Raw genomic sequence first — 23,805 nt, 5'->3', positions numbered from 1 at the left:
GTAATGTGTAATTTATTCATTTCACAAGTCCAGTTCGATCCCAAGTGCGCATGCGCTAAGCAAGCCGGGTGTCGGGTGTCAGGCTATCAGCAGCTGTTATGGGCTGAGAAAACCCGCATCGAGAGTAACACACCAAGAATAACCTTAGGGGTTCTGCACCAGACACGCCACTGAACTGCTACTGACCGGGCGGTGGGGGGAAAACGCTGTTTTGATCTGGTGTGCCGCGAGTAACCGAGGCTCACGCATCTGACAGGCTAAAAGTGACAGCACAGCGTCATCTGGTGAAACAACCCACCTCACGGGCCAGCTGAGACCATGTTTCGGTTCTGACCCCGGTATCGTCGGGAACCACCTGAAATCGGACTGACTCTCAAGTCTGTTTAGCTAACGGAGGCTAAAGGCCAGCGGTAAGCTGAGGCAGAACCCGCTTGGGTTTGGGAGCCACAATGCTAATAGGTAAAGTATAGTGAGTTCGGGGTCTCGGTGTCATTATCGTGCTTTCACTCGTGCGTCTGAATGTGCTCGTGCGCAACTCAACATGCCAAGAGCTAGCCAGCTGCACAGCTTCAAAATACACGTTCCGCTGAAAGGACGATACCTAGTGGCGTCACTTCCGTTTATATGAATTCCTGTACTGTGAAAATAAATGTTGATTTGGTTGATGTGAGATGTTGTCTGCGTCCCCTCTAGGCGCGGGCGTGTACTCATTTTACACAGCCAACTTGTAGTTTATTGCGGCTTTTTTACATTTTACTTGACATGACTGCTGCTTTCCACATGTTAAAACAAGTCAATGCTCTTCTGGGTTTGGTTGAATCAAATTTTTCCCATTGCTGTTTTATGACCACTTTTGTGTCTTCTACTAGCAGCCTCCGCTGGAATGGCAAGTGAAAGCCCTGCCCCCGGCACAAAAAAGCACAGGCGGCGAGGAAAAAAACACCGGAGGATTCGCACTGAGGAGACCCGGTGAGACGAACGCGCGTGGACTTCAGATTTATGAATGGTTGCGTGTTCTCTGCACGCATTACACACGTGACCCACACCAAGTTAAATCTGCTAAGCATAGCTTGGCTTTCCAGACTCCAGACCCCCTACCAACATGTCTAGTGCTAACCGAGATGGTGTCCAGCTGACTCAGTGAGGGTTAGTTGTCAGGCCAATCAGTTACAGCCATTAATAGAAGCACATGCTGAATGATCTCACAACAGAGAACCAAGACATCCACTGACTCACTCTCCAGTCTATTCTCTCGTTGCCAGTGCCACCACATGATATGGTAACAACACCTGAATTTTGTTGATGATAGTGATAATTTTGAGGGGGCATTTGTATGTACACTGCATGCGTCCCAATTTTGTTGTTGTCTCATTATTGGTCTAGAAACAACTGCTCTCAGGCCTTCAGAATGCGCTGCTCATGCACCCTGTAAAAAAAGGCTGAAGCTCAGGCGATTTGTTCAGTGTCAATAGATCTCACCTTTCCTGCTGTATTGATTTGAATGGGCGCTTTCATTCCCTCACATTCTGCTGCGGTAGCAGTTTGCCCTTAAATTCTCGGACAATTTTGTGTTTTCCTTGAAGGCCTATTTTGATTTGATTAGTCCCGATGTAGTCTGACAACCGACACCAACATATAACCTATATAGTACTGAATGTTTTGGAATCCTGTATTTTTCATTTCCATCCATTTATATCAACACCACTTATCCTTGTCAGGGTAGTGGGTGCTGGAGCCTAACCCAGCTTAGTTTGGGCAAAAGGTGGCCTACACCCTAAATGGTGGCCATTCAGTTGTAGGGCACACACACACAGACGGGCATTCTCTAAATTTCAATTTTTGGAAAAATGTATACTTGTTTGGTATTTACAACTGCACAAATACACTCCTAAACCCTCCCAGAAGAGTTGAAGTTTTCATAGCCGTTAAGGGTGGACTCCTATCTTTTTGAACTCTATGGAATAGGAATAGAATGTCAAACACTGATGAGTAAGTCTCTGTTGGTACCTGTCCATTGCACTCAATCGAGGGTGCCAACAAGTGGTGTGAAGCAATTGCTTTCGTCCCCTTCCTTGCTATAAACAATGGAAGCAATAACTACTGCTTGCTGGACTTGAGAATGAAGTAATTATTATAGCGATGAATCGATAATTAGAAGTAGTGATGTGTCAATTCTATCATTTATAAAAAGTGTCATCTTTCAACTGTTGATATGCTTCATAAAGGTTTTTTTTTCTTGTAGCTCTGATGACTTATGTGACAAGCCAATACCGCAGACGCAGGAAGACGACTTCACTCCCAGCAAAGCCCCACCTCAACAAAGTACATGTAGTGAAGCCCAAGAAGTAGCCCCCAACTCTGTGCATAAATACTCTCCTGACTGGGACCCCCAAAATATAGATTTTCCAATTTCCCCTTTTACATCACCTCAGTGTCCTAAAGATGTACCTAGCAGTGCCAAGCTCCTCCCTTTCACCCCCGTGACAGTGACACACATAAGCCAGCCACTTCCTATAGCACCTAAAAGCCCTGCCCAGAGCCAGCCACTTACTGTCCCAGCTCAGACTTCCATCCACAGCAAATCGCTTCCTGTTTCACCTGAGGGGAAGCATTTACTTCCTGTCCCATTTCAGAGCCCCTTCCACAATCAGTCATTTCCTGACCTAGGTCAGGGCCCCACCAACAGCCAGTCACTTCCTGTCCAAGCTCATAACGCTGCCTACAGCCAGCCACCTTCTGACCTTGATCAAGGTCTTTCCAATGTCAAACCCCTTCCTGTCTCACCTCAGAGCAGGGATTTTCTTCCTGTACTATTTCAGAACCCTTGCCAAAGCCATTCAGTTCCCGGCCTATCTGAGAGCCCATCCATCAACCAGTCTCTTGCTGTTTCATCTCAGATTCCCACCCACACACAGTCACTTCCTTTCTCTTCTCAAAGCCTCACCCATAGCACAAGCCAATCACCATCAAGAGTCAGTATGGAAATGCAGTATGATTTGTCTGCTTGGACTCATTTAACATTTGAAAAATCTAAAACTTCTGTAGCAACAACCGAAGGTGCCACCTTGCCCCCAGCTAAAGCTTCTATTACACCTCCATTAAGCCCCTCCCATCCAGAGCCACTACTGCTCCCCTCTAGGACGTTTACCACCAGTGTTTCTTCCTCTAACCTCTACTCCCCTCTTTGCTGCTCCGCCACCTTCCCTTCAAACGTGAACCCAACCGCTTCAACTTCTGTGATGTCCACAGTGCCACTGCGCACTTCCATGCCACCACTGGCCCACATGAGTCCCCGACCTACAGAGTTAACTCTACCACCTGCACAGCTTCTAGGCTCAGATGATGAAGAGCAGGAAGACCCATCAGATTACTGCAAAGGTGACATTCTCAATATAAAACTATATACAGAATGCTTTATCTCATCAGCCGGATGCAGTATACTGTATTTTACATTTCTGGTCATTTTTCTCCAGGTGGTTACTACCCAGTTGCCATTGGTGACCTCTTTAATGGGAGATACCATGTAGTCCGTAAACTTGGCTGGGGACATTTCTCAACTGTCTGGCTCTGCTGGGACCTGCAGTATGACTTTGAACAGTTTTCCTTGTTTCCATAGCTCCGCCCACCCCTTGTCCTCTGAACACCTGTCTGCCCTGCCCTATTTCAGGAAGAAACGCTTTGTGGCATTGAAGGTGGTGAAGAGTGCACCCCATTACACGGAGACAGCGCTGGATGAGATCAAACTGCTCAGATGTGTGAGTGTTGAGCCTTGGATCATCTCAACCTGCACATAGTCCTGCATCTAGCTCGCTGTGTCGTACATTATCATAAACAGAAACGTTAACACATTCATCGACCTAGATACGAGATATTCAGTAGCTCGATCGCGATCAAATAGTAAATGTTAAAGACGGCGTCAATTGTGTCCTTCTTTGGGGATATTAGATTTGAAGCTAGGTTCATGTACGCCTTGCTGGTGGCTATAAAGAACACACAGGAAGTCGATGTAGCTTTTGTGGAGTTTGGTAGCTGCTCCTCCAATTGCTGTGATTGCAACCCTTGACATAACATGAAAGCAAGACAGCTCTCATGCTCATAACACGTCTATCAGTAATAAACACTGGCGTCTTCAAATGTTTGACCTAAAACTAGGCTATTGACTTGTTCCACACTACCTACAAAATCTAGGCCTTCAACTACTCTTGTAGATGGTCTGTAACTGGTAATTTATTTTGACTGGTCATGTCAAAAACCATAAGGCCCTCACAGTATGCCTCTGTGTCCAGGTGAGAGACAGTGATCCCACTGATCCCAACAGAGAAATGATTGTCCAACTGATTGATGACTTCAAGATTTCTGGGGTCAACGGTGTGCGTATCCTGCATTCTGTCTACCTTCCTGACTATGTCTGTTTGTTGGTACATGTCTACTTGCCAAGCCTGTTTTCCTCAGCCTAAGTTAGATGTATGTATGGTCCTGGAGGTTCTTGGTCATCAGCTGTTGAAATGGATCATCAGATCAAACTACATGGGTCTTCCGCTGGTATGCGTCAAAAGCATCATTAGACAGGTAAAGCACACACAAGACAAGAATTTGTTAGCTTTTTGCAAAGCCCATTTACAATTCATTTTGAGGTGAAAATCCTTTTCAAAGTGTTCAATTATGTATATCACAAACAAAGACAAGATGGTTAATGTATTTTTTTTCTCAACCTGTCCCGGGAGGTTGAGCCTCTGTCAACCATATTCAATAGGGTCCTCCGCCAATGGCCCAGAAGGGTGTAGACCCTGAATTGGGACACAGCTAATGTTTTTCAATACTTCTAGCAGCAAAATGGTAATGGGGGCCTGGCTGTCTTCTACTTCACGTTACACTGGAATGCAAAACCTTGAAATATCGGTGTAGCGTTGACTGAGAGCCAAGCTAATCTAACTGCACAAAGATCTATGAAGGACACTCAAGTTATTTATTCTTGCACGAATATAGTGATATACAGTGCAGTACTACATGTCTTAACTTGGAGTTTAAGAGTGTTTTTTGGATAAAAAAAGGAATAAACGAAAACTGAGACGCACAATATTGTTTATTAATGTACCGCGCAATCATACAGAAACAAAAGTGCCGATAACATGAATGACTTTCTGTATTTGTTTACGAAGCTCCAAATAGAGCTTCTCAAGACACTGTAGCTATTCGAATCTTTTCACTCATCGTCATTTTTTTCATTCATTGTGTTTTTGTTCTCCGGATTCACCATCACCGTCAAAGCATGAGGCCAATTTGCGACACAATCATTGTACCGTATTGGCCCGAATATAAGACGACCCCGATTATAAGACGACCCCCTCTTTTTCAAGACTCAAGTTTGAAAAAAGACTTTTTGAACACCAAATTAATTTTTATACAGAAACGACCACGGAAAGCTTTTCTCTGACTGTGAGCATTTTTTAGGCGATCTTTTTGAGCTCTCCATCTCCGTACATTACACTCTGTGACACCATATTTCACAGCCGCTTTGCAGTTGTTTGAAGACACCGCCTCATTTATCACCATCAACTTGAAGTTTGCGTCATAACGTAACGTCTCCTCAGCTGCCGGTGTTCTGCCAAAATATGCTACATCGGCGAAACGTCCTACATTAGTCGAATTTGACACCTAAATTACTACCGTGCGCTCTAAACTTGTTTTGTTTAGATGCATACAGGAATAACGTACTAAAGAAATGCCTGCAGAAAATACTTAAATGTAGTTATATCAAATAAGGACGGTTTAAATACGCTACGTGACTAATGTGGTCAACTGCTTCAAAGCTAACACAAAAAAACACAATGGTTAAAAGTATGAGAGGGTAATACATGCAAAAAGTATCTTTGAGGCTGTGAAAAGGTTCTAAATAACTAAATAAAAACAAAAATAGTGAGTACTCACCGCTTCCAACCGATGTGCGCATGCGTGTGAATGCATACGCAAGCGCCCTGAGCATTGTGTAGGACGTTTCGCCGCGTAGTAAGGAATGGCCGAACACCTGTTAATCTGGCCAATCTTCGACCCACTTTTCTCCAAAGTGTCGCGAAGTTTCTCCATTTTTGGTTATCTCTTCTATTACCGGTATTTTCTTCTCTTTTCCTTCTTACCACTTTCTTCTTCGTGTCAGGGGTTCGCTTTGGCCGCCCGAGTCGCGTTCAGCATTCGATTAATTGATGACTGGCGCCATCCAGCGTCGTGAATGGGTATATGTCTAGGCCGCAGTTTTTTTTTTTTTTTTTTTTTTTTTTAGGCCGCAGTTATAAGACGACCTCCTCTTTTTCAATCTTATTTCAGTGCAAAAAACATCGTCTTATATTCGGGCCAATACGGTACATCGCTGTCGCAGCTTTTCCTTGTAAATGGCCCGCAAGAGGGAGCCCTGCGGAGGAAATGAATTTCGGTGGCTTGTATCTGTGTTATTCAGTATTCTTGTATTTGCTCTTGTCCCACATTGGCCAGAGGTGAGTGTATGCACATAAACTGATCATCAAATGGAGAGCTTTGCGTTTCGGCTCTGCTCCTTGTTTACCACGACGGACCGATCACGGTCTAATGTATCCAACAGAAACACATCACCCACAAAAAGCAGAGATGCAATACAGGGGCCACCAAACTGGAACCCCTTAATGCCTCGGCTGCCCCTACATATTCTGTTCATAAAAATTGTGAACAGAATCTGTGTACAAAGGGCAGCCTTGTCGAGGTCCGTCCAACCCTCACTGGAAACTAATCTGACTTACTGCTCACGCGGACCACACTCTTGACACTGGTCCTACAAGGACTGATACCTCGTTATCAGGGGTTCCGGTACCCCATATTTCCAGAGCATACACTCTGGACTCTTTGAGGGACACAGTCTGAGGGCTTATTGAAGTCTGCAAAACACATGTAGACTAGTTGGGCAAACTCCCGTGCCCCCTTGACAGCCCTGCTTTGGGTGAAAAGCTGGTCCAATGTTCTGCGGTCAGGACAAAAACAACACCTCTCCTCCAGAATGTGAGATTCAACTTCCTGATAATTATTAATTGACCTCAGTAAGGCTGAGAAGTGTGATTCCCCCTATAGTTGGAAACTGGCCTCTGGAAAAAAGCAATGGCTGCAAATGGGGAAGGCAAATTTATTTGTATAGCACAATTCAACACAAGGTAATTCAAAGTGCTTTAAATCAGATGAAAATCAAACCAAACACAAAATAATACATGAAAATCAATATTAAATCGCCAAGACAGTTCAAAACAAACCAATTCAAACAGGAAATAGAAGTGAAACAAAAAATGAATGAAAAGCAGGAGTCAAAGTTTGAACTATATGGGCACTTATGAATATGCTTTGGAAAACAAAAGCATTTTTACCCCTGATTTAAAGGAGCTAACAGTTTGAGCGCACTTCAGATCGTCGGGTAACTTGTTCCAGAAGTGACAAGCATAGTGATTGAAAGCTGTCTCACCCCTCTTGGATCTTGTTCTTGGAATAATCAGCAGACAAGTTCTAGATGATCTTAGGGGTCTAGATGCTTCGTATGGATCAAACAAATTAAGCATGTATTTTGGTACAAGGCCATTAAGTGTTTTGTTGACCAGTAGTATTTTATAGTCTGTCCTTTGACTCACAGGAAGCCAGTGTAACGATTTCATTATCCGTGTAATGTGGTTCAGTTTCCTTTTATTTGTAAGGACTCTTGCAGCAGCATTCTGTATTAGCTGCAGCTTTTTGACTGATTTTTTTTTTTTTTTTTTTTTTTTAAGACCTGTAATAGTACCATTAAATTAGTCAAATCTGCTAAAGAGGATTATATGGAAGTTTTTCCATGTCCTGTTTGGGCAAAAGCCCCTTAATTCTTTTATATTTTTAGGTGGTAATATGCAGATTTAGTGACAAATGGGCTTTATCCAAAAGCACGACCAAAATGAATTCCAGTCTGTTTAGTACTGATGGCTTATATACTGTAAGTAAATGTCATATACTGTATATTGCGTTTGTGTTGGCAGGTGTTACAGGGTCTGGACTACCTACACACAAAGTGTAAAATAATCCATACAGACATAAAACCAGAGAACATCTTGTTAGATGTGGATGAGGTGTACATCAGGAGGCTGGCTGCGGAGGCCACCATCTGGCAGAGAGCAGGAGCCCCGCCACCTTCTGGGTCATCAGGTGATTGGCAGCAAAAATTCTACTTATATGGCTATAGAATCACCAATCTATTGAGTCACCCCTCGCTTACATCTAAGGGTCCTCCCATTCAATTTGGACATCCTCCCTGGTCTTTGGTCTAGGTCTTCTGTGCCTGACTTGTTGTCTTGTTGCAGTTTTTTAACCTCCAGCTCCGGCTGTTTTCTGCACTTTCTTATTCCTATTCTCATATTCTACTGCCTTTCTCTCTGTCTCTTTCTTTCATTCTTTCTTTCTCTCGGTGTATCACTCCAGTCAGCACAGCTCCCAGGGACATCCAGGTATGTGTCCAGCTGTCCTACCCCTATGTAGTGATTGGTTGTTCTGTTCTGTTCTTGTCATTTGTACTTTTTATTGATTAAACCAAACTCAACACAGCAGCCTGTTTGTTGCATGTCGTCATCACCAACATGCAACCCACCTACTCACGCAGGAACACACCAAGCTTTTTGGTCAGAAGCAGCTAGCATTCACTTCTGCTGTTTCCCAATTCGCTGTCACTTCTTTTCTTGGCTCTCCTTTCTTCTCAGAGGTGGTTCACTACAGAGATATTGATACTTTTTTCACCTCACTGTCATGTGAAGTAGATTAACATATTTACTGATCGTTACACAGTTGTTGTGTTGAACAGCACAGCTAAGCACCAGCTTACAATATTGATGTGTTGGGCCTTATTCACCAACTGTGCATATGCACAATTTTGTTTGTGAGGTTTGAGTTGTTTGAGTTGAATTACCGATCAGTGATTCATTTACACTTATCTTTGTTCTTCAATTAGTGTGTACTCTGCAAACAACTTAAAGATGTCCTCAGATCATATTCATGCTCATTTAATTAAGAATGAGCTACTGAGGGGAAAAATACTATTGCTTTTACCAAATATATATAATGCATTGAAAACGCTAATTTATATTGTACAATTATAACTTTTAAACAGGTGTTTTGTTAATGAGTGGACTAATGCCATGAATAACTATTAAAATGACCGTCGGTTTTACCCTCATTCCACTCCACTTTTTTGTATGCATTGTGTATCTACTACTGGCCTGTAATCTGTCGACAGTGGTCCCTCTCAACAAGCTGGTTCTTTGATGGAACTCGTATTTCCGAGTTTATCCAAAGCTTCAAGTTTTCGCTTTGATTTTATACTTGAAAAGTTTAAAATTTCCTTAAATTCACTTGTGAGAAATGACCTTCAAAAACATTAAATCCAATTAAATTATTCAATTGAGACAAAAATCTGAATTGTATATGTTTCTGTGCCTCTTTGCTGCGCTGGAAAAAAAGCCACTTCAAAAAAGTTTTTTTTTCCCAAGCAAATTACTTCTTGCTTTTAATTAGTGAAAAAAGAACACTGATTTTTTTGCAGTGTCTGCTGTAGTCATTCCTTTGTATGTACTTCAACAATTTGTACATTGTTTGAGTGCCACATTCTTTAACATTAGAAGTGATTACATATTTAATTTCCATGTTATGTTTTTAGTTTCTGCGTTTTAGCAAGCTTTCTAATACTATCAAGTTATCAATAATTGGAAAATTATAAAAAGATTGAGAACGTTCTAAAAGTTCTGAGGCTCTCTCTCGCAACTTCAAATCTCAGTGCATTTACATTGCAGCTCGCTAGCATGATCTCATTTGGAATTAATTCTGATTCACGAACATGCACACAGTGCTTTGACGAAAATTGTCAAGTACTCTTGTGTTGTGAATCAGTGATTTTATGTATTGACTGAAGTTGTTCACAAGGAACATTCCTATGTATTAGTGAATGAGGCCCATTGTTTTACCACTTTTTTATGTCTGCGTAGGTGGGTAAAATATCCAAAAACAAGAAGAAAAAATTGAAGAGAAAAGCGAAGCGGCAAGAGAAACTGTTAGAGGAGAGACTAGTGGACATTCAGGTACATGAGAGGATTCATAGCATTGTTATTTAACAAGTACAGTGGTACCTATACATATGAAGTTTATTCGTTCCAGGACCTTGTTTGCAAGTCAAAATGATCGTATGTCGAGCAGGATTTTCCCATAAGAATGTATTGTAATTCCATTAATTTGTTCCACAGCCCAAAAACCTAGACTAAATCCTTAAATGATACTGCTGGTACTATCTCAAATAGCAATTACTCAGAGCAAAACAAATAAAGTATAAAAATCGTAATAATAATTTCATAATAATAGAATTAATAATAATACCTGTAATAATGTAACGAATCAGGTTCTAATGTGGCAGTTGTGTTTTGCGTGGTGTACCTGAACACACCGTGTTTTGAACATGTCGTCGGATGTAGAAACAAATGGCCAGTCAAATTTGACATCGGATGTCGAAAAGATCTTGTGTTGAAGCGATCGTATGTCGAGGTACCACTGTACTAAAAGTGTACCTCTATCAACAACTACTATTTTATTGCATTGCCTAAATACTATCTAATTATTACAATTATAACACTGAAAATATCTCACTTTTTTTTTCACCAGAGAATGGATGAAGAAAACTGCACACGCACTAACTGTGAGTACGCACCATCTTGTAATACTACATGCATGAATGTCACGTTAAATTACAAGGTTTTTGCATGGACAGCCCCTCCAGTCGTCAATGGCAACGCTTCCTGCAATGCAACCATTGACAAAGTGAGCCCAATGTCATCTTGTTCCCGGTTGGAGGACAATTGTAATGGCCACGGTCCCGGGCGGTTTTCCAGTCCTGCCTCTGCTGTCTCGGGGTTCTCCAGCTCCGTAATCTCAGCCACGTCAGAATCGACACTTTCCACACAGTCAGGATACTCCAGTGGACAAGACTGTGAGAATGCACTATCACTCGGGAAGACGATTGACCTTTCATTAAGTGCTCCTTTTTAGGTGTTGAACATGATGCTTACGCAATATCCACTCACTGGACAAATAAAACCCAGTGTCTTTCAAAATTCTACCTAAGTAAGCAGGGTGTGTAGTATATTACATCAAGATAAGAGAGCAGGTCGTCTCTTGTTCCCCCACCTTTCAGCGATTTGCAGTTTGTGAATTTATGAATTCATCAATTATTTATTTATTGAAGATACCTAACCATCATAGTCAGGCCAAAAATGTAAAGCCCACAAAATTGTACCAAAGCTATGTTAAATTGAATTAAGATGCCACAAAGTGTGGCTTAGTAAAAGGCCAATTGTTGTAGCCCAGTATTAGAAAAAATAATTAAATTTTTAAAAAATTGCACACTACTTGTCAAACTGTGTTACTGTGTGTGCATTTATGCATGTGTGCTCACAGTGTTTAGCGCGACAGACTTTGTCCTCAGTCCCCTTGACCCTCACAACGCTGACAAGCTGCGAGTGAAGATTGCTGATCTGGGAAATGCTTGCTGGGTGGTGAGGCTCTTCACATGATCCGTGTCTCGCCCACTTGCTTTAATGTTTGACCAATCACTGCTTTGCCTCCGCCTTTATCTCCCCACACCAGCACAAGCATTTCACTGAAGACATTCAGACAAGACAATACCGAGCCCTTGAGGTTCTGATTGGAGCAGAGTATGGACCACCGGCTGATATCTGGAGCACCGCCTGCATGGTATATACACAAAAAAACGAGTCGTGTGTTTGGCTGTGTTTGCACGTATGTTTTGAATATTTCAGGCGTTTGAGTTGGCCACTGGCGATTATTTATTTGAACCTCATTCAGGCGAAGATTACACCAGAGATGAAGGTAAATGATCCATGAAAGCACTTCATACACATTAAGTTGAAAGGGTTAACGTTCGTGGTTTGTGTTCAGATCACATCGCTCACATTATTGAGCTTCTGGGTGCCATCCCTTTGCCTTTTGCCTTGTCCGGCAGATACTCCAGAGAATATTTTAACAGAAGAGGTGAGCACACCCATTTATCCTTGGCATTTGTGTACAATGGTTAACATATGACCTGTATGTGGATGTCAGGTGACCTGCGCCACATCTCTAGCCTGAAGCCATGGGCTCTGTTTGAGGTCCTCCTAGAAAAGTATGAGTGGCCGTTAGACCAGGCTGCTCAATTCAGTGACTTCCTGTCAAGCATGTTGGAGCTGGAGCCAGATCGCAGGGCGACCGCCGCCGAGTGTCTGCGTCATGCCTGGCTTCGGTCATGAGCACCTACGTACTGTATGTGATGAGGCGTCGTGATGACGTGTGCCCCCATGGATGGGACTCGTTGATATCGCCACCACCCACCAGTTGATGCCAGTGTTGGAAATAAACTGAGATTTCTCAAGTCACAGGGTGCGTTCCAAACACGGCAGCTGCAAGGCACTCATACTTCCTGTCTAGCTTGGAATCTTTAAAATTGTGGCCGCCTTGTGTGTGCCATGTTGTCTCTTGAAAAGGTCACTTGACATGACAAGCTACGGGGCGTACATGTTTGGAACACACCCGAATGGACACTTCGATTCTGTTCTTGTTCTGGAACTTTGCTGAATTGTGTTGATATGAGACTGTGTTCTTTGTGACCACCAACAAGCAACCTCCTGCTGTTTAGACGAGCTTCCTGTCGTGAATTCCTAGTGCCTTCGAATCCGCCCAGATCCTCGACCGCCTCACAGTGACTTTTTTTTGTTGTAGTTTTTTTTTTTTTTTTTACTTAACCACCTTTTGTGTGAAATGTTTCTTCTGTACAATAATAGGGGCTTTAAAATTCCACCACTGACATGTTGGCTCAGCTTTGACTTCAGGTAGTGCACCTGAGGTCAACTAGCTGGCAGGAAGGCACAGGCAAAAACAATTACATAAAAATATTTTCAGTTTCATTTCTTTGGTCTGCTTTATAATGATTTCCTTTCAATGATGGCTTTGATTTTGTTGTTAAAACTGGTGAATGTTTCATTTTCAAATACAGTGCAAAATTGAGATTGGAAGCACGGCAGCAAGCAGCCAGCCTCACTTTATATAGTCTCAAAAAGTAGTAATAGAGTAGCACAATTAAATAGCACCGTCTATTAATGACATTTGTACAACATTACATTTATATAAACAGGACGTTATTTGTAAGTGAGACACTTTGCATTTCCAGTTTATTTTCAGTTTTTTAAAAATGTTTCACAGGATAGTGTAGTTAATGTTTTGGTATTTGAACTGCAAGTAGAGGCACACACAGGAGTCTGTCTCCACACTAAAGTGGGTGGATGAGTCAAGAGCACAGGTTTGTGGTTTAGTATTGCGCACACACCTAGCAGGTGCTAGTATAGGTTTCTTTGATTTGTAAAATCAGAATAATGTCATCACACTGCATACTTAGCTCATAAACGTTGGGACTCTTGGACAAAATGATGTCCTCTCCAGGTTACAATTCTATTTATAAAATTATTCATTTGGTGGCCTGTGTGTTCAAAGTATTGACCTTCCTCAAATATACAATTATCTTCAAAATTATTCAAACTCCAGTTTAGTGTTGTAGCAATTCTGACATTTTTTAATATGCAGAAACTGATCAAATAAGGACTTAATCATACATAAGACTGCAGTGGGGGTTGAATAATTGTGAACACAATGATCTCACTAGCTGTCCTTTGACCTAAATACCCCAAAATTGAATCTCCTATTCCGTTACATAAATCTTACAAGTTTGATAATAGTCCCTATATTCGTTCTTGAGTTATCTTGAGCTTAGACATACGGAAGTGAATACATAACCTACGGTTTCTGTAGATTTCAACTACTAGCGGACGTAAAAGTCATTAAATTACAAAGAAACCTGGCCGGGAGCGGATTTAATTAGCTATATTTCACGGTTCGACTCATGCAGTTGTAAATCATATTTTACTTCAGCTCACACCAAACACCTGTGACTACGCGGGCTATGGGCTTGTGCCCCTAAATTGAAGAATCTCTAAAAATAAACCTTTTTTTTTAATTAAATTTCATTTTATATTATCAAGGCTTTTCCAGAGTTAAAAAAGATACTACTGTCATTTTTGATTGAGTGATGGCTAATCTTTAATGGCTAATAAAAGCCGATCGTGGCTAGGTCTCCATTACATGGTGAATAGGCCAATATTGACATGAAAGTTTGCTGCACAGTTTTCCAAGTGATGTTTATATTAGTGTCTGGCATTGTGTAATGCCATGACATGAAATATGTACTTTCTTGAAAATGCCTGGAACTGAAGCAGCCATGAGGGGTTTACTTAAAAAAATGCATTGCTATGGTTACAAGTTACTTGTTAAAAGTTGTAAGTTTAGTCTGATACCAAATACGATAATAAAGACAACATCAATTAAATACATTACCTACCGTAAATGGAACCTTTAAGTTTCTTCAAAATGTAATAAAACACACAACTGAAAAGTTTGACGTGCAGTCAAATGAACATGCTAAGCAAAATTTGTTTACTTTTTAATTTATTTATTTTTTTAAATTGTATTCACAGATTTTCTTCATAGTTCTCTCCACCAAGGTTCTTGGTTCTGCTCAACTGTACTTGGTGATTCGAAGTCAAGTGAAGTAGCATTTGACAATCTTACTCAGAGCCAAATGATCCTGTTGACAGACAGCCTCTGGAGGATTTATATCTGTGGGTCCAACTGGGTCCATCTCTACCTGCGTGTTCTACTGGCTCCTTCTACACCTTCTGTATGATCACTACCATCACCTCCTCTGGACTTAGGTTCTTCGTGTGACCCGCCATCTGCTAGTTCTGTCTGCCACAGTTGAAGCTTCTTCATCTGTTCACTCACCTGCTCTTCTGGGTTCTCATTTCCTTGCTTTTGCTTCTGGTGAAAAGCACAAACTGCTCATAAAATTATTTAATAGGCGGCTTCAAACTAAAGAATGCCAAATCACCTGCTTGTGAAGCAGCTGGGAGCTAAACTGGGCCAGAGTGTTGTAGAGAAACTGGTACTGCTCTGATGTTTGGATCATCCCACCCCTGCGTGGGACAAGAAGCGAAATGAGAGTCTTACTTAAACCAGGAGAACAAGAAGTTACAGAGGAATCTTCCTTCCAAAAACCTGTCTAGTCGAAGCTGACACACAAGCTCCAAAATGTCCACGCAACCTGTTTGACGCAGTTGTTGACAACCGATACTGCTAGCAATGAAGCAACCCGTTCTACCGATGCCGGCACTGAGGTGAATAAGGAGGACAACAGAAATGAGGCAATATTATATATCTAGTAATCCTCCTGTGCAGTGGAGTTTGCAGCAGCATATACCTGCAGTGGACAATGATTGGACCAGGCTGGATAAAGGGGCCCTTAATTGGCTGAGAGCTGGCCGCTTGGACGGACCTGCTGTACAACTCTACTTCTTCCACCAGTCGAAGCAGTGGAGCAGCGCATTGTGGGACGTAGTGGTCAGGCCATGACGTGAACCAGTAGTGTCTGATAAGCCGGCGCTCCTGTCCAAACACTTTCTGAACATGTGGACACACACCACGACATGATTAGTGTTTGCAAAAAAAAGTCAATTCCCTGGAGATATTCCAGTAAGCAGGTTATGTAAAAACTTAGAGAAGGTTGACCCTGAGATAACAGTAGCTCAGATCTCACCGTTTCCACAGTCCCACCTGTATCTCCATGTCAGTGACGGTGAAACCGTCTTTATCTCGACTGTCTGTGACCCGCAGATGGAATCGCCCAAACTGACTGGTCGCACTTTCCGGCTCCCCCTCACTTCTCCTGCGGTCAATAGGTCGTGGCCAGTATCTCTCACACTTCTGGACACATCCTCATACACGTCAACATGCAACAAACAGCATAATTGAGAAAATATGTCCACCCCACCTCGTTGGTCTCCTTTAGCCTGGTTATCATGACGATAATGTGACTCCTCTCCTGCCATACCATGTCCCAGAAGTCCCCCACCGTGTGCACCATTGGCCCTTGGGTAGCGATGTAGGCCTTTGGAATACCATGGTAACCCTGAAATAGGACGGAACAGACATCTACTAGTCCTTCTCATATAATTAGCATATTGTGATAAAGTTATTATTTATTTTCTGTAATGTACTGATAAACATTAGACTTTCATACATTTTAGATTCAGTACACACAACTGAAGAAGTTCAAGCCTTTTATTGTTTTAATATTGATTTTGGCAAAAAGTGAAGAAAACCCAAAAATCCCTATCTCAAAAAATTAGCGTATCGTGAAAAGGTACTCTAAAGAAGCTACTACCCTAATCATCTGAATCAACAAATTAACTCAAAACCCCTGCGAAAGATTCCTTAGGCTTTTAAAAACTATAAACCCGGTTCATTACTCAAAACTGCAATCATGGGCAAGACTGCTGACCTGACTGCTGTCCAGAAGGCCATCATTGACACCCTAAAGCAAGAGGCTTGGACACAGAAGGAAATTTCAGAGTGAATAGGCTGTTGCCAGAGTGCTGTATCAAGGCACCTCAGTGAGAAGTCTGTGGGAAGGAAAAAGTGTGGCAGGAAACGCTGCACAACCAGAAGAGGTGACCTCACCCTGAGAAAGATTGTGGAGAAGGACCGATTCCAGACCTTGGGGGACCTGCAGAAACAGTGGACTGAGTCTGGAGTAGAAACATCCAGAGCCACCGTGCACAGGTGTGTGCTGGAAATGGGCTACAGGTGCTGCATTCCCCAGGTCAAGCCACTTTTGAACCCGAAACAGCGGCAGAAGCGCCTGACTTGGGCTACAGAGAAGCAGCACTGGACTGTTGCTCAAATTTTGCATGTCATTCAGAAATCAAGGTGCCAGAGTTTGGAGGAAGACTGGGGAGAAGGAAATGCCAAAATGCCTGAAGTCCAGTGTCAAGTACCCACAGTCAGTGATGGTCTGGGGTGCCATGTCAGTTGCTGGTGTTGGTCTACTGTGTTTTATCAAGGGCAGGGTCAATGCAGCTAGCTATCAGGAGATTTTGGAGTACTTCATGCTTCCATCTGCTGAAAAGCTTTATGGAGATGAAGATTTCATTTTTCAGCATGACCTGGCACCTGCTCACAGTGTTAAAACCACTGGTAAATGGTTTACTGACCATGGCATTACTGTGCTCAATTGGCCTGCCACCTCTCCTGACCTGAACCCCATAGAGATTCTGTGGGATATTGTGAAGAGGAAGTTGAGAGACAGCAGACCCAACACTGCGGATGAGCTTAAGGCCGCTATCGAAGCATCCTTGGCCTCCATAACACCTCAGCAGTGACACAGGCTGATTGCCTCCATGCCACGACGCATTGAAGAAGTCATTTCTGCAAAAGGATTCCCGACCAAGTATTGAGGGCATAGCTGATATAATTAATTGAAGGTTGACTTTTTTTGTATCAAAAAACACTTTTTTGTATCGGTCGGATAAAATATGCTAATGTTTTGAGATAGGGATTTTTGGTTTTTCTTTAATATTGATGATTTTTTGCCAAAATCATCAATAATAAAACAATAAAAGGCTTGAACTACTTCAGTCGTGTTTAATGAATCTAAAATATATGAAAGTCTAATGTTGATCAGTACATTACAGAAAATAATTAAGTTTATCACAATATGCTATTTTTTTAGAAGGACTAGTACATGCTACTGCTTGTGGGTTTATATGGGTGAGTAAGGGTGCCAATTCTTTCCACATTTCCTGTGATTTCCCGAGATGACTGACAAAACCAACAGTACAATGGAGGTTCTGTTTGGCACGTAGGCCTTTAATGCACAAATTATGACTTTTCCTTTTTTTTTTTTTTTTTTATTACCCTTATAGGGCACTTATTGAATTCATTCGCCCCTCGCTGTCAAAATGGATTGGAAATCCATCGTCGGCAATGGCACTGAAACATGAGCCAGTCGTCCCAGTTTAAACGAACTGGATGACTATCAGCAATGGCGTTCAATAAGTTAATTTTGTTCACTTCCTTGTTAATTTTAGGGTGGTCAGCGTCTGTTGATTTTGGGTTACATTCCGATGATTTTGTGGCATTCACATCCTGTACATTTTAGGGCAATTTCATTTTGTTGAAAATAATTACAACCAATGGAGAAAGTCTGAAAAACTTAAAAATTCACCCCTCCCAGTCCAATACGTTCGGACGTCAAGGACTGTCAGTGGCATTGAATAGCTGTCAACTGTAGTGACTACTGTCCTTGAAAAGGCTAAACTTCCTGAAAAGGTTAAACTGTGTGTGTGTGGGTGAAGTGTGTGTGTGTGTGTGTGTGTGTGACCGACCCGGATGTAGTTGGCATTGATATAACGGTCAGGGCTGGCCTCTTCTTCCACACATTTCAGAATGACACGGCTCTCAGGGTCTTAACACACAAATGTGCATGAACATCAGCAACTGTTTGTGTGTTTTGTGTGGTGGTTACTGACTGGGAAGGATGCTTTTGTATCTGTCCTTGATTGCATGTCCAGGAATGTCGAGGTCCGACGCACTCACAAAGTTTGGCGGAATGCTCTATGAACACAAATACAGATTAAACACAAAAACACTCGATGTATGGTGGATAGGGACTTTCCACAACTGTGAATAGCACAAATCTGCAATTAACCAGCATCTGCTTAAAATATATTGAAAAAAAATAGTTCTTATTAAAGCCACAAAATTATTGCATAAGCACCAAACACAACTTGTAACCACAGTTCCAGGTAAGAGATGTCCAATGTACTGTACACTATATGCACTTGAGTGTGTTGGGCATTTATGCACCTGGTACTCGGCATCGATCTCATCGGCATTGGCAGCAGCCTGATGAAGGAGCGAATGCGTGAGCAGCCGAGAGGAGGTGTGAAGCAGCTGAAGCCACACCTCTTTGGGCGTGGACACGGAGCACCCGAGCTCCACACCCAAGCTGTTGACATCCAATAGTAGTGAGATATTGGAGCCTCGCCTGAAAGAGACACTGGTCACATGCGGAGTGGAGGACTTGGAAGATTTGGTATGCTTTCATTCTAACCTCTCCTGGAGGCGAATGGACGGTTTAGGGGGTGTGGTCAACTCATCTGAAGGCTTGGAGGATGAGTGCACCCCCGCCATGATGACCACGTGTGGCTTGACCAGTCTTCACAAAGCCATGCTGGAAGAGAGGGTTATTATTTCCTTACTTATCCTTCTATTCTCTCTTACTGATGTCGTGTTTCGTACAAAGGTGGATCAACCAGAAGGCAAGAAATACTGTAATTCCCAAAGCATTTTTTGGGGATATTTAACCACTTGACCACAATGAAACTATTTTTTAAAAAAACCTGTAGATTGACTAGCGGCTATTCTAGTGTCTACCCCGTGCTCGCCTATTGCCATCTGAAAAAGAAAAGAACAAGATAAGCGCTAATAGAAAATGGATTTGACCAACAAGTTGGAATCTCTAATGATGAAGCAAAACACTAAAAGGCCAAACAGGAAACACAAACGAAACCGAGAGAAGACCTTGAGCGTTTCCATCGGAAGAGAATTTACTCACAACAGGAAGTCAGGACGCCCACACCACCTTACTCAACAACAGACTTACAAACACACACACACACACACACACACACACACACACTGTTATTCCTCTCTCTTGAGTGACATTATACTGAGCCCTTGTGTGACCTCATGTATGTCTTCAGTTCAATTTTTTATGTGTTTACAGTTATCGAATTGTGTGTTTTTTGTCGCTGTTGAATAAAAAAAACAAACTGCCATGCTTGTGGTTTTAGAAGCCTATATCTGTGTGAGTGTTTTGTACAGTATTTATGTTTTTGCACAATTACATTGTACAGTTTTACATTCATTTATTGTGTGACTATTTATACCGATAAAGGTGCTACTATTCTTGCTAGTCGCTTTTTGGGGTGTAAAAGTGGCTAAATATGGCAACAAAAAAAAGAATGGGAGCCCTTGCTTAGTGATGCATTCTTAACTCTCGCCTCTCTCTCTTCGTGGTGCATTGTGTTTGCATGAGATTGCGGGAAAAAAAACTGAACGATGAATGATTGAAGGATGGCCTTGGTTACAAATGCAGCGATCTATCGACATTTTTTATACTTTTGACCACGCATGTGCTTCCACTTGGCAAATGCTATACTTTTGCTAAGGTCGCTTGCCTCACGTGCATGGCTCTACATATTAAAAAGAGTTGGAAGTGGTGTGTGGTTAGTTGTTACTCTTTCAACATCAGACATACAGACCAACTGAACCATGCAGCTCGATGATTTATTTCCTATTGCGAACTTTTGATTTGCTATTATACTATTAGTGAGTGTGATTCCATACATTTTGATAAAATTAAGGTTTTTTTTTTTCTCATTATGAAGCGCTTCTTTTATTTGTCTTTGCAGAGGTTGATTCAAGTTAACACTGGGGGAGAAAGACACTTTTAAAGTTGGGGGCTATCAGAGGAAACAAAGCAAGCATCAGAAAGGGAGTTAAACTCATAACTGTATTTTTTATGGGGGGGGAATTTGAGATTTCAACTTTCATATCCCTTAGTTTAGCCATATTAGAAACTCTTTTGGGGGGGGGGGGTTAAAACAAATCTTACATGCATTTTAGTCTTTTCCTTTTCTAAATTGGTATACTTTAATAAGCTCGTATAAGCCGTATAGAGGATATGAAAGTAATGCTAGAAACAAATTACTTTTCAGTGTTCACTTTGTTTATCTTTAGTCACTGAGAACGCTTTTTTTTCCCCAAACAACATTCGTGTGGAATGAAAAGTGAACCTTTAAGTGTTACTCTCAATTATTCTTACATTTCCATAAAGTTAGCTCGGAGTTTGGATTCATGAAATCTTATTGATCAAGTATATATATATTTACTCTCTTACCTTCAGTCTCCTCCTCTGACAGTGCTCCTCTCCACTGCTCTTTTTTTTTTACATTGTCAGCCACTTCCTTCTCTGTAACGTATGACGCATGTGCACAATAGCCAAGGCTGCAGGTTCCCTTCGGCAAGGCGCATGAGCATTGATCAAGTTTGTGCTCTTCTCTCCTCCTGGGAGAAGGTCAGGAAGACTAACCTGCAAGCAGCTTTGTCATAACTACACACACATACACACCCTGAGGTAGTGATGATATACTGAGTATGAAGAAGAGACTTGGCAGCAGTATGTGGAGCTTGACCTGACTTGCTGTTGAGTTTCATGTGACGAGAATGTATGGCTGTTTGCGGTGAAAATAGATACTGTAGCTGGATAATAAGATGTTGATGTGATCACGGTGGAAAAAATAAACAAAGAAGATTACATGACTCATTTGTTTCCATGGTAACATGGAAGCGACGAGCTAACTACAGAGGCATATGCTGAATGTTGTATTCTTTCTCCAGATGTTTGTTTCTTCATGCAGAAGCTCAGGTGCTCATTTATTGCCAACAAATTAAAAGAGTGCCAGTATACTAGACTTAATCCCCATTGAAAATGTGTGACATATTAAGGCATGCATAAAAAAAACAACAGCCACTTTTGAGAAACTGAAGTTATAAAGCAAGAACGGGAAATAATACTGACTGTTGTTTAATATTAGAAGGAAAATCCTTGGTTGTAGTGCCCCTGTCCCAAATACTGAGGATTTTAAAGTGTCATACATTCATAGTAGTTCTTCATTTTTACTATCCTGGTCTCTTTCAGAATTTATTTGTAAGAATTCTGTGTTTTTTTTTTTTTTTTTGGATATAGTTGTATAATACAATGGTCAGTTAGTGGTGCAGAAGAAATATCAGATCTGACTGGTGATGAGCCTAGATTTTAAATTTTATTTGGGGCTGAACCAAGATGTCGAAATACAATGCTATTTAAGTGTCTCTAAGATTCAACTATTTATTTATTTATATATTGTGGTTTAGTTATCAGATGATAGCTGACTGTATTGGCCACTGGCCATTTACAACAAGTGGGAAAAACACAAACTCATCTGAGAAACTGTTCAGTACAATAGCAAATCCAGCTAATTTAGAAGTGGCAAAAATAATTTTTATTCCCCCATTGTTTAGTCAAACTTAAGACCAAATTATGATGTCTTGTTTGGAATTTGTCTTTTTTTGTATATACAGTACGTATTTACCATATAAAAAAAAGTTAAATTTTTTCTCTTTTCATTTTCAGCATTCATTTTCAGCAGATTGGACTATTGCAACAGTATATTTACAGGTCTTGATAAAAAAATCAGTCAGGAAGCTGCATCTAGTACAGAATGCTGCAGCAAGAGTCCTCACAAATACAAGGAAACTGGACCACACTACACCGGTTTTGAAATCGTTACACTAGCTTCCAATGAGTCAAAGGATAGACTATAAAATACTACTGCTTGTCTACAAAACATTAATAGCCTTGGACCAAAATACATGCTTGATTTGTTAGATGCCTATGGAGGAAGTCAGCGTGATGTCACGATGACGTCATCTCGCTTAGCAACGTGTCGCCATTTTGTGAAGGGGGCACGCACAGCTAAACAGCCGAAGACAAACGTTGTCTGACATTCATATATTTCAGTTGTGTTTTGCGTCTTTTTTTTCCCACAAAAACGTCTTAAACATTACTTTTTATTATCAAGAGTCACTGCCGACAGACGCGAGGAGGCAATACAACTTAAAATTAGCGTTTATTGGCTTGCAAATCTGCCCATACAAAGTCGCAGCTGATAGCTGGATAAACAAAGGAATGGCCTGCAGTGGAGTTCGGAAACATCTGCAACTACCTCATAAAGTCACCCAGTAAGTTGACCTTTGTCAATTACGTGAAATATGTACTTTGTGGAACTAAGAAAACTGGTAGTATATACGGAGTGCTGATTTCTGCCGTAACCGGTAATTAGCCTCCAAGCGTTATTTAGCCGTGAACACATCACGGCAAAATAACCAATTCCCACCAGGCCAACAATATACCGATTGACCGATCAAAGCAGTTCACGGCAAAAGAAAAATAACGCTTTGCGAGTTGTCGGTTCCGGCAATAATAACCACTGCCTAGTCTGTTGAATCCTAGCAGTTAATTGGGGCAAAAAAACAAAAAAATCGATTAAGGTTTACTCACCAGTAATAAAATGTCGGCTGCAAACGTAAATGTGCTTGGATTTTTTTTTTTTACTGCTCCTCGATTAATTGTTTTTTTTTTTGTTTGTTTGTTTTTTTACTGCTCCTCGATTAATTGCTTTTAGCTATTATGCGGCTCCGAACTCTTCCTTGTGTGACAACCCGCAACACAGCAACTTTTAGTCATTCCGACGGAAAAAAGACCGCAAAAAAGACGAAAGTTCAACGCGTTTGTATTACAGTGCACGACAGAGCAATTGCTTGTGACTCGTCTTTTGCTCCGTTTTCAATATGGCGACGCTTTGTTGTGGCTGGTGACGTCATTAATTCCCGGATGTCCGACTTCTTCAAACATCTAGACCCTTAAATTCATCTGGAACTGGTCTCCTGTATGTTCCAAGAACAAGAACCAAGCAGCGTGAGGCAGCATTTAGTTATTATGCTCCCCACCTCTGGAACAAGTTACCTGAACGTCTGAAGTATGCTCGAACTGTTAGCTCCCTTAAATCAGGGCTAAAAACACTTTTGTTTAGCACTGCATATCCAAAACTGCCTATATATTTCAATCTATTTGCGTTCTATTCCTCTTGTGCTTTATCTCTATTGCTGATTTCAATAGTAGTAGTTTTTTTTAAAAAAAATTTTAAATTCTATTCGTGATTAAATGTGATTTTTATGTATAATTTTATT

The 23,805-nt window shown here is 41.4% G+C and overlaps 2 protein-coding genes across 4 annotated transcripts; one reads left to right on the top strand and one right to left on the bottom strand.

Moving 5' to 3' along the window:
• Nucleotides 1-69: 69 nt before the first annotated feature.
• On the top strand, nt 70-14,395 carry LOC130912236 (SRSF protein kinase 3-like). Its single transcript, XM_057830162.1, has 17 exons — nt 70-459; nt 870-969; nt 2,243-3,378; nt 3,474-3,582; nt 3,668-3,755; nt 4,287-4,374; nt 4,463-4,569; nt 8,016-8,181; nt 8,455-8,480; nt 10,008-10,100; nt 10,675-10,708; nt 10,781-10,999; nt 11,467-11,564; nt 11,656-11,763; nt 11,829-11,898; nt 11,968-12,060; nt 12,130-14,395. Exons 1-17 carry the CDS (start codon nt 450-452, stop codon nt 12,312-12,314), a joined length of 2,730 nt encoding a protein of 909 aa, XP_057686145.1. The 5' UTR covers nt 70-449; the 3' UTR covers nt 12,315-14,395.
• Nucleotides 14,396-14,582: 187 nt separating this feature from the next.
• LOC130929862 (tyrosine-protein phosphatase non-receptor type 7-like) lies at nt 14,583-23,718 on the bottom strand. 3 transcript variants are annotated; one of them, XM_057857469.1, is made up of 11 exons: nt 20,915-23,718; nt 19,064-19,183; nt 18,817-18,997; nt 18,480-18,564; nt 18,336-18,415; nt 15,941-16,078; nt 15,724-15,873; nt 15,371-15,570; nt 15,169-15,282; nt 15,002-15,086; nt 14,583-14,931 (listed from the first exon to the last, which is right to left on the bottom strand). In XM_057857469.1, the coding sequence occupies exons 2-11, from the start codon at nt 19,141-19,143 to the stop codon at nt 14,755-14,757; spliced, it is 1,290 nt and encodes a 429-aa protein (XP_057713452.1). In that variant the 5' UTR covers nt 19,144-19,183; nt 20,915-23,718; the 3' UTR covers nt 14,583-14,754. The 3 variants fall into 3 exon arrangements, with proteins under 3 accessions (XP_057713452.1, XP_057713458.1, XP_057713465.1); XM_057857475.1 differs by having other exon boundaries at nt 14,583-14,928; XM_057857482.1 differs by having other exon boundaries at nt 14,753-14,948.
• Nucleotides 23,719-23,805: the final 87 nt, after the last annotated feature.

This window comes from Corythoichthys intestinalis, chromosome 2 (assembly GCF_030265065.1).
Source record: "Corythoichthys intestinalis isolate RoL2023-P3 chromosome 2, ASM3026506v1, whole genome shotgun sequence".
Lineage (NCBI taxonomy): Eukaryota > Metazoa > Chordata > Actinopteri > Syngnathiformes > Syngnathidae > Corythoichthys > Corythoichthys intestinalis.
The sequence above is the reverse complement of the archived record's forward strand: the minus strand, read 5'-3'. Positions and strand labels throughout refer to the sequence as shown.

Excerpts from the sequence above, each read along its gene's own strand:
- LOC130912236 (XM_057830162.1), top strand. Across the intron at positions 4,570-8,015 it reads TCAAAAGCATCATTAGACAG|GTGTTACAGGGTCTGGACTA; the intron begins GTAAAGCACACA and ends TTGTGTTGGCAG. Across the intron at positions 10,101-10,674 it reads AGAGACTAGTGGACATTCAG|AGAATGGATGAAGAAAACTG; the intron begins GTACATGAGAGG and ends TTTTTTCACCAG.
- LOC130929862 (XM_057857469.1), bottom strand. The coding sequence starts at position 19,143 with ATGGCGGGGGTGCACTCATCCTCCAAGCCTTCAGATGAGTTGACCACA. Across the intron at positions 18,565-18,816 it reads AGATCGATGCCGAGTACCAG|AGCATTCCGCCAAACTTTGT; the intron begins GTGCATAAATGC and ends TTGTGTTCATAG. Across the intron at positions 14,932-15,001 it reads CCCAGCTGCTTCACAAGCAG|AAGCAAAAGCAAGGAAATGA; the intron begins GTGATTTGGCAT and ends GCTTTTCACCAG.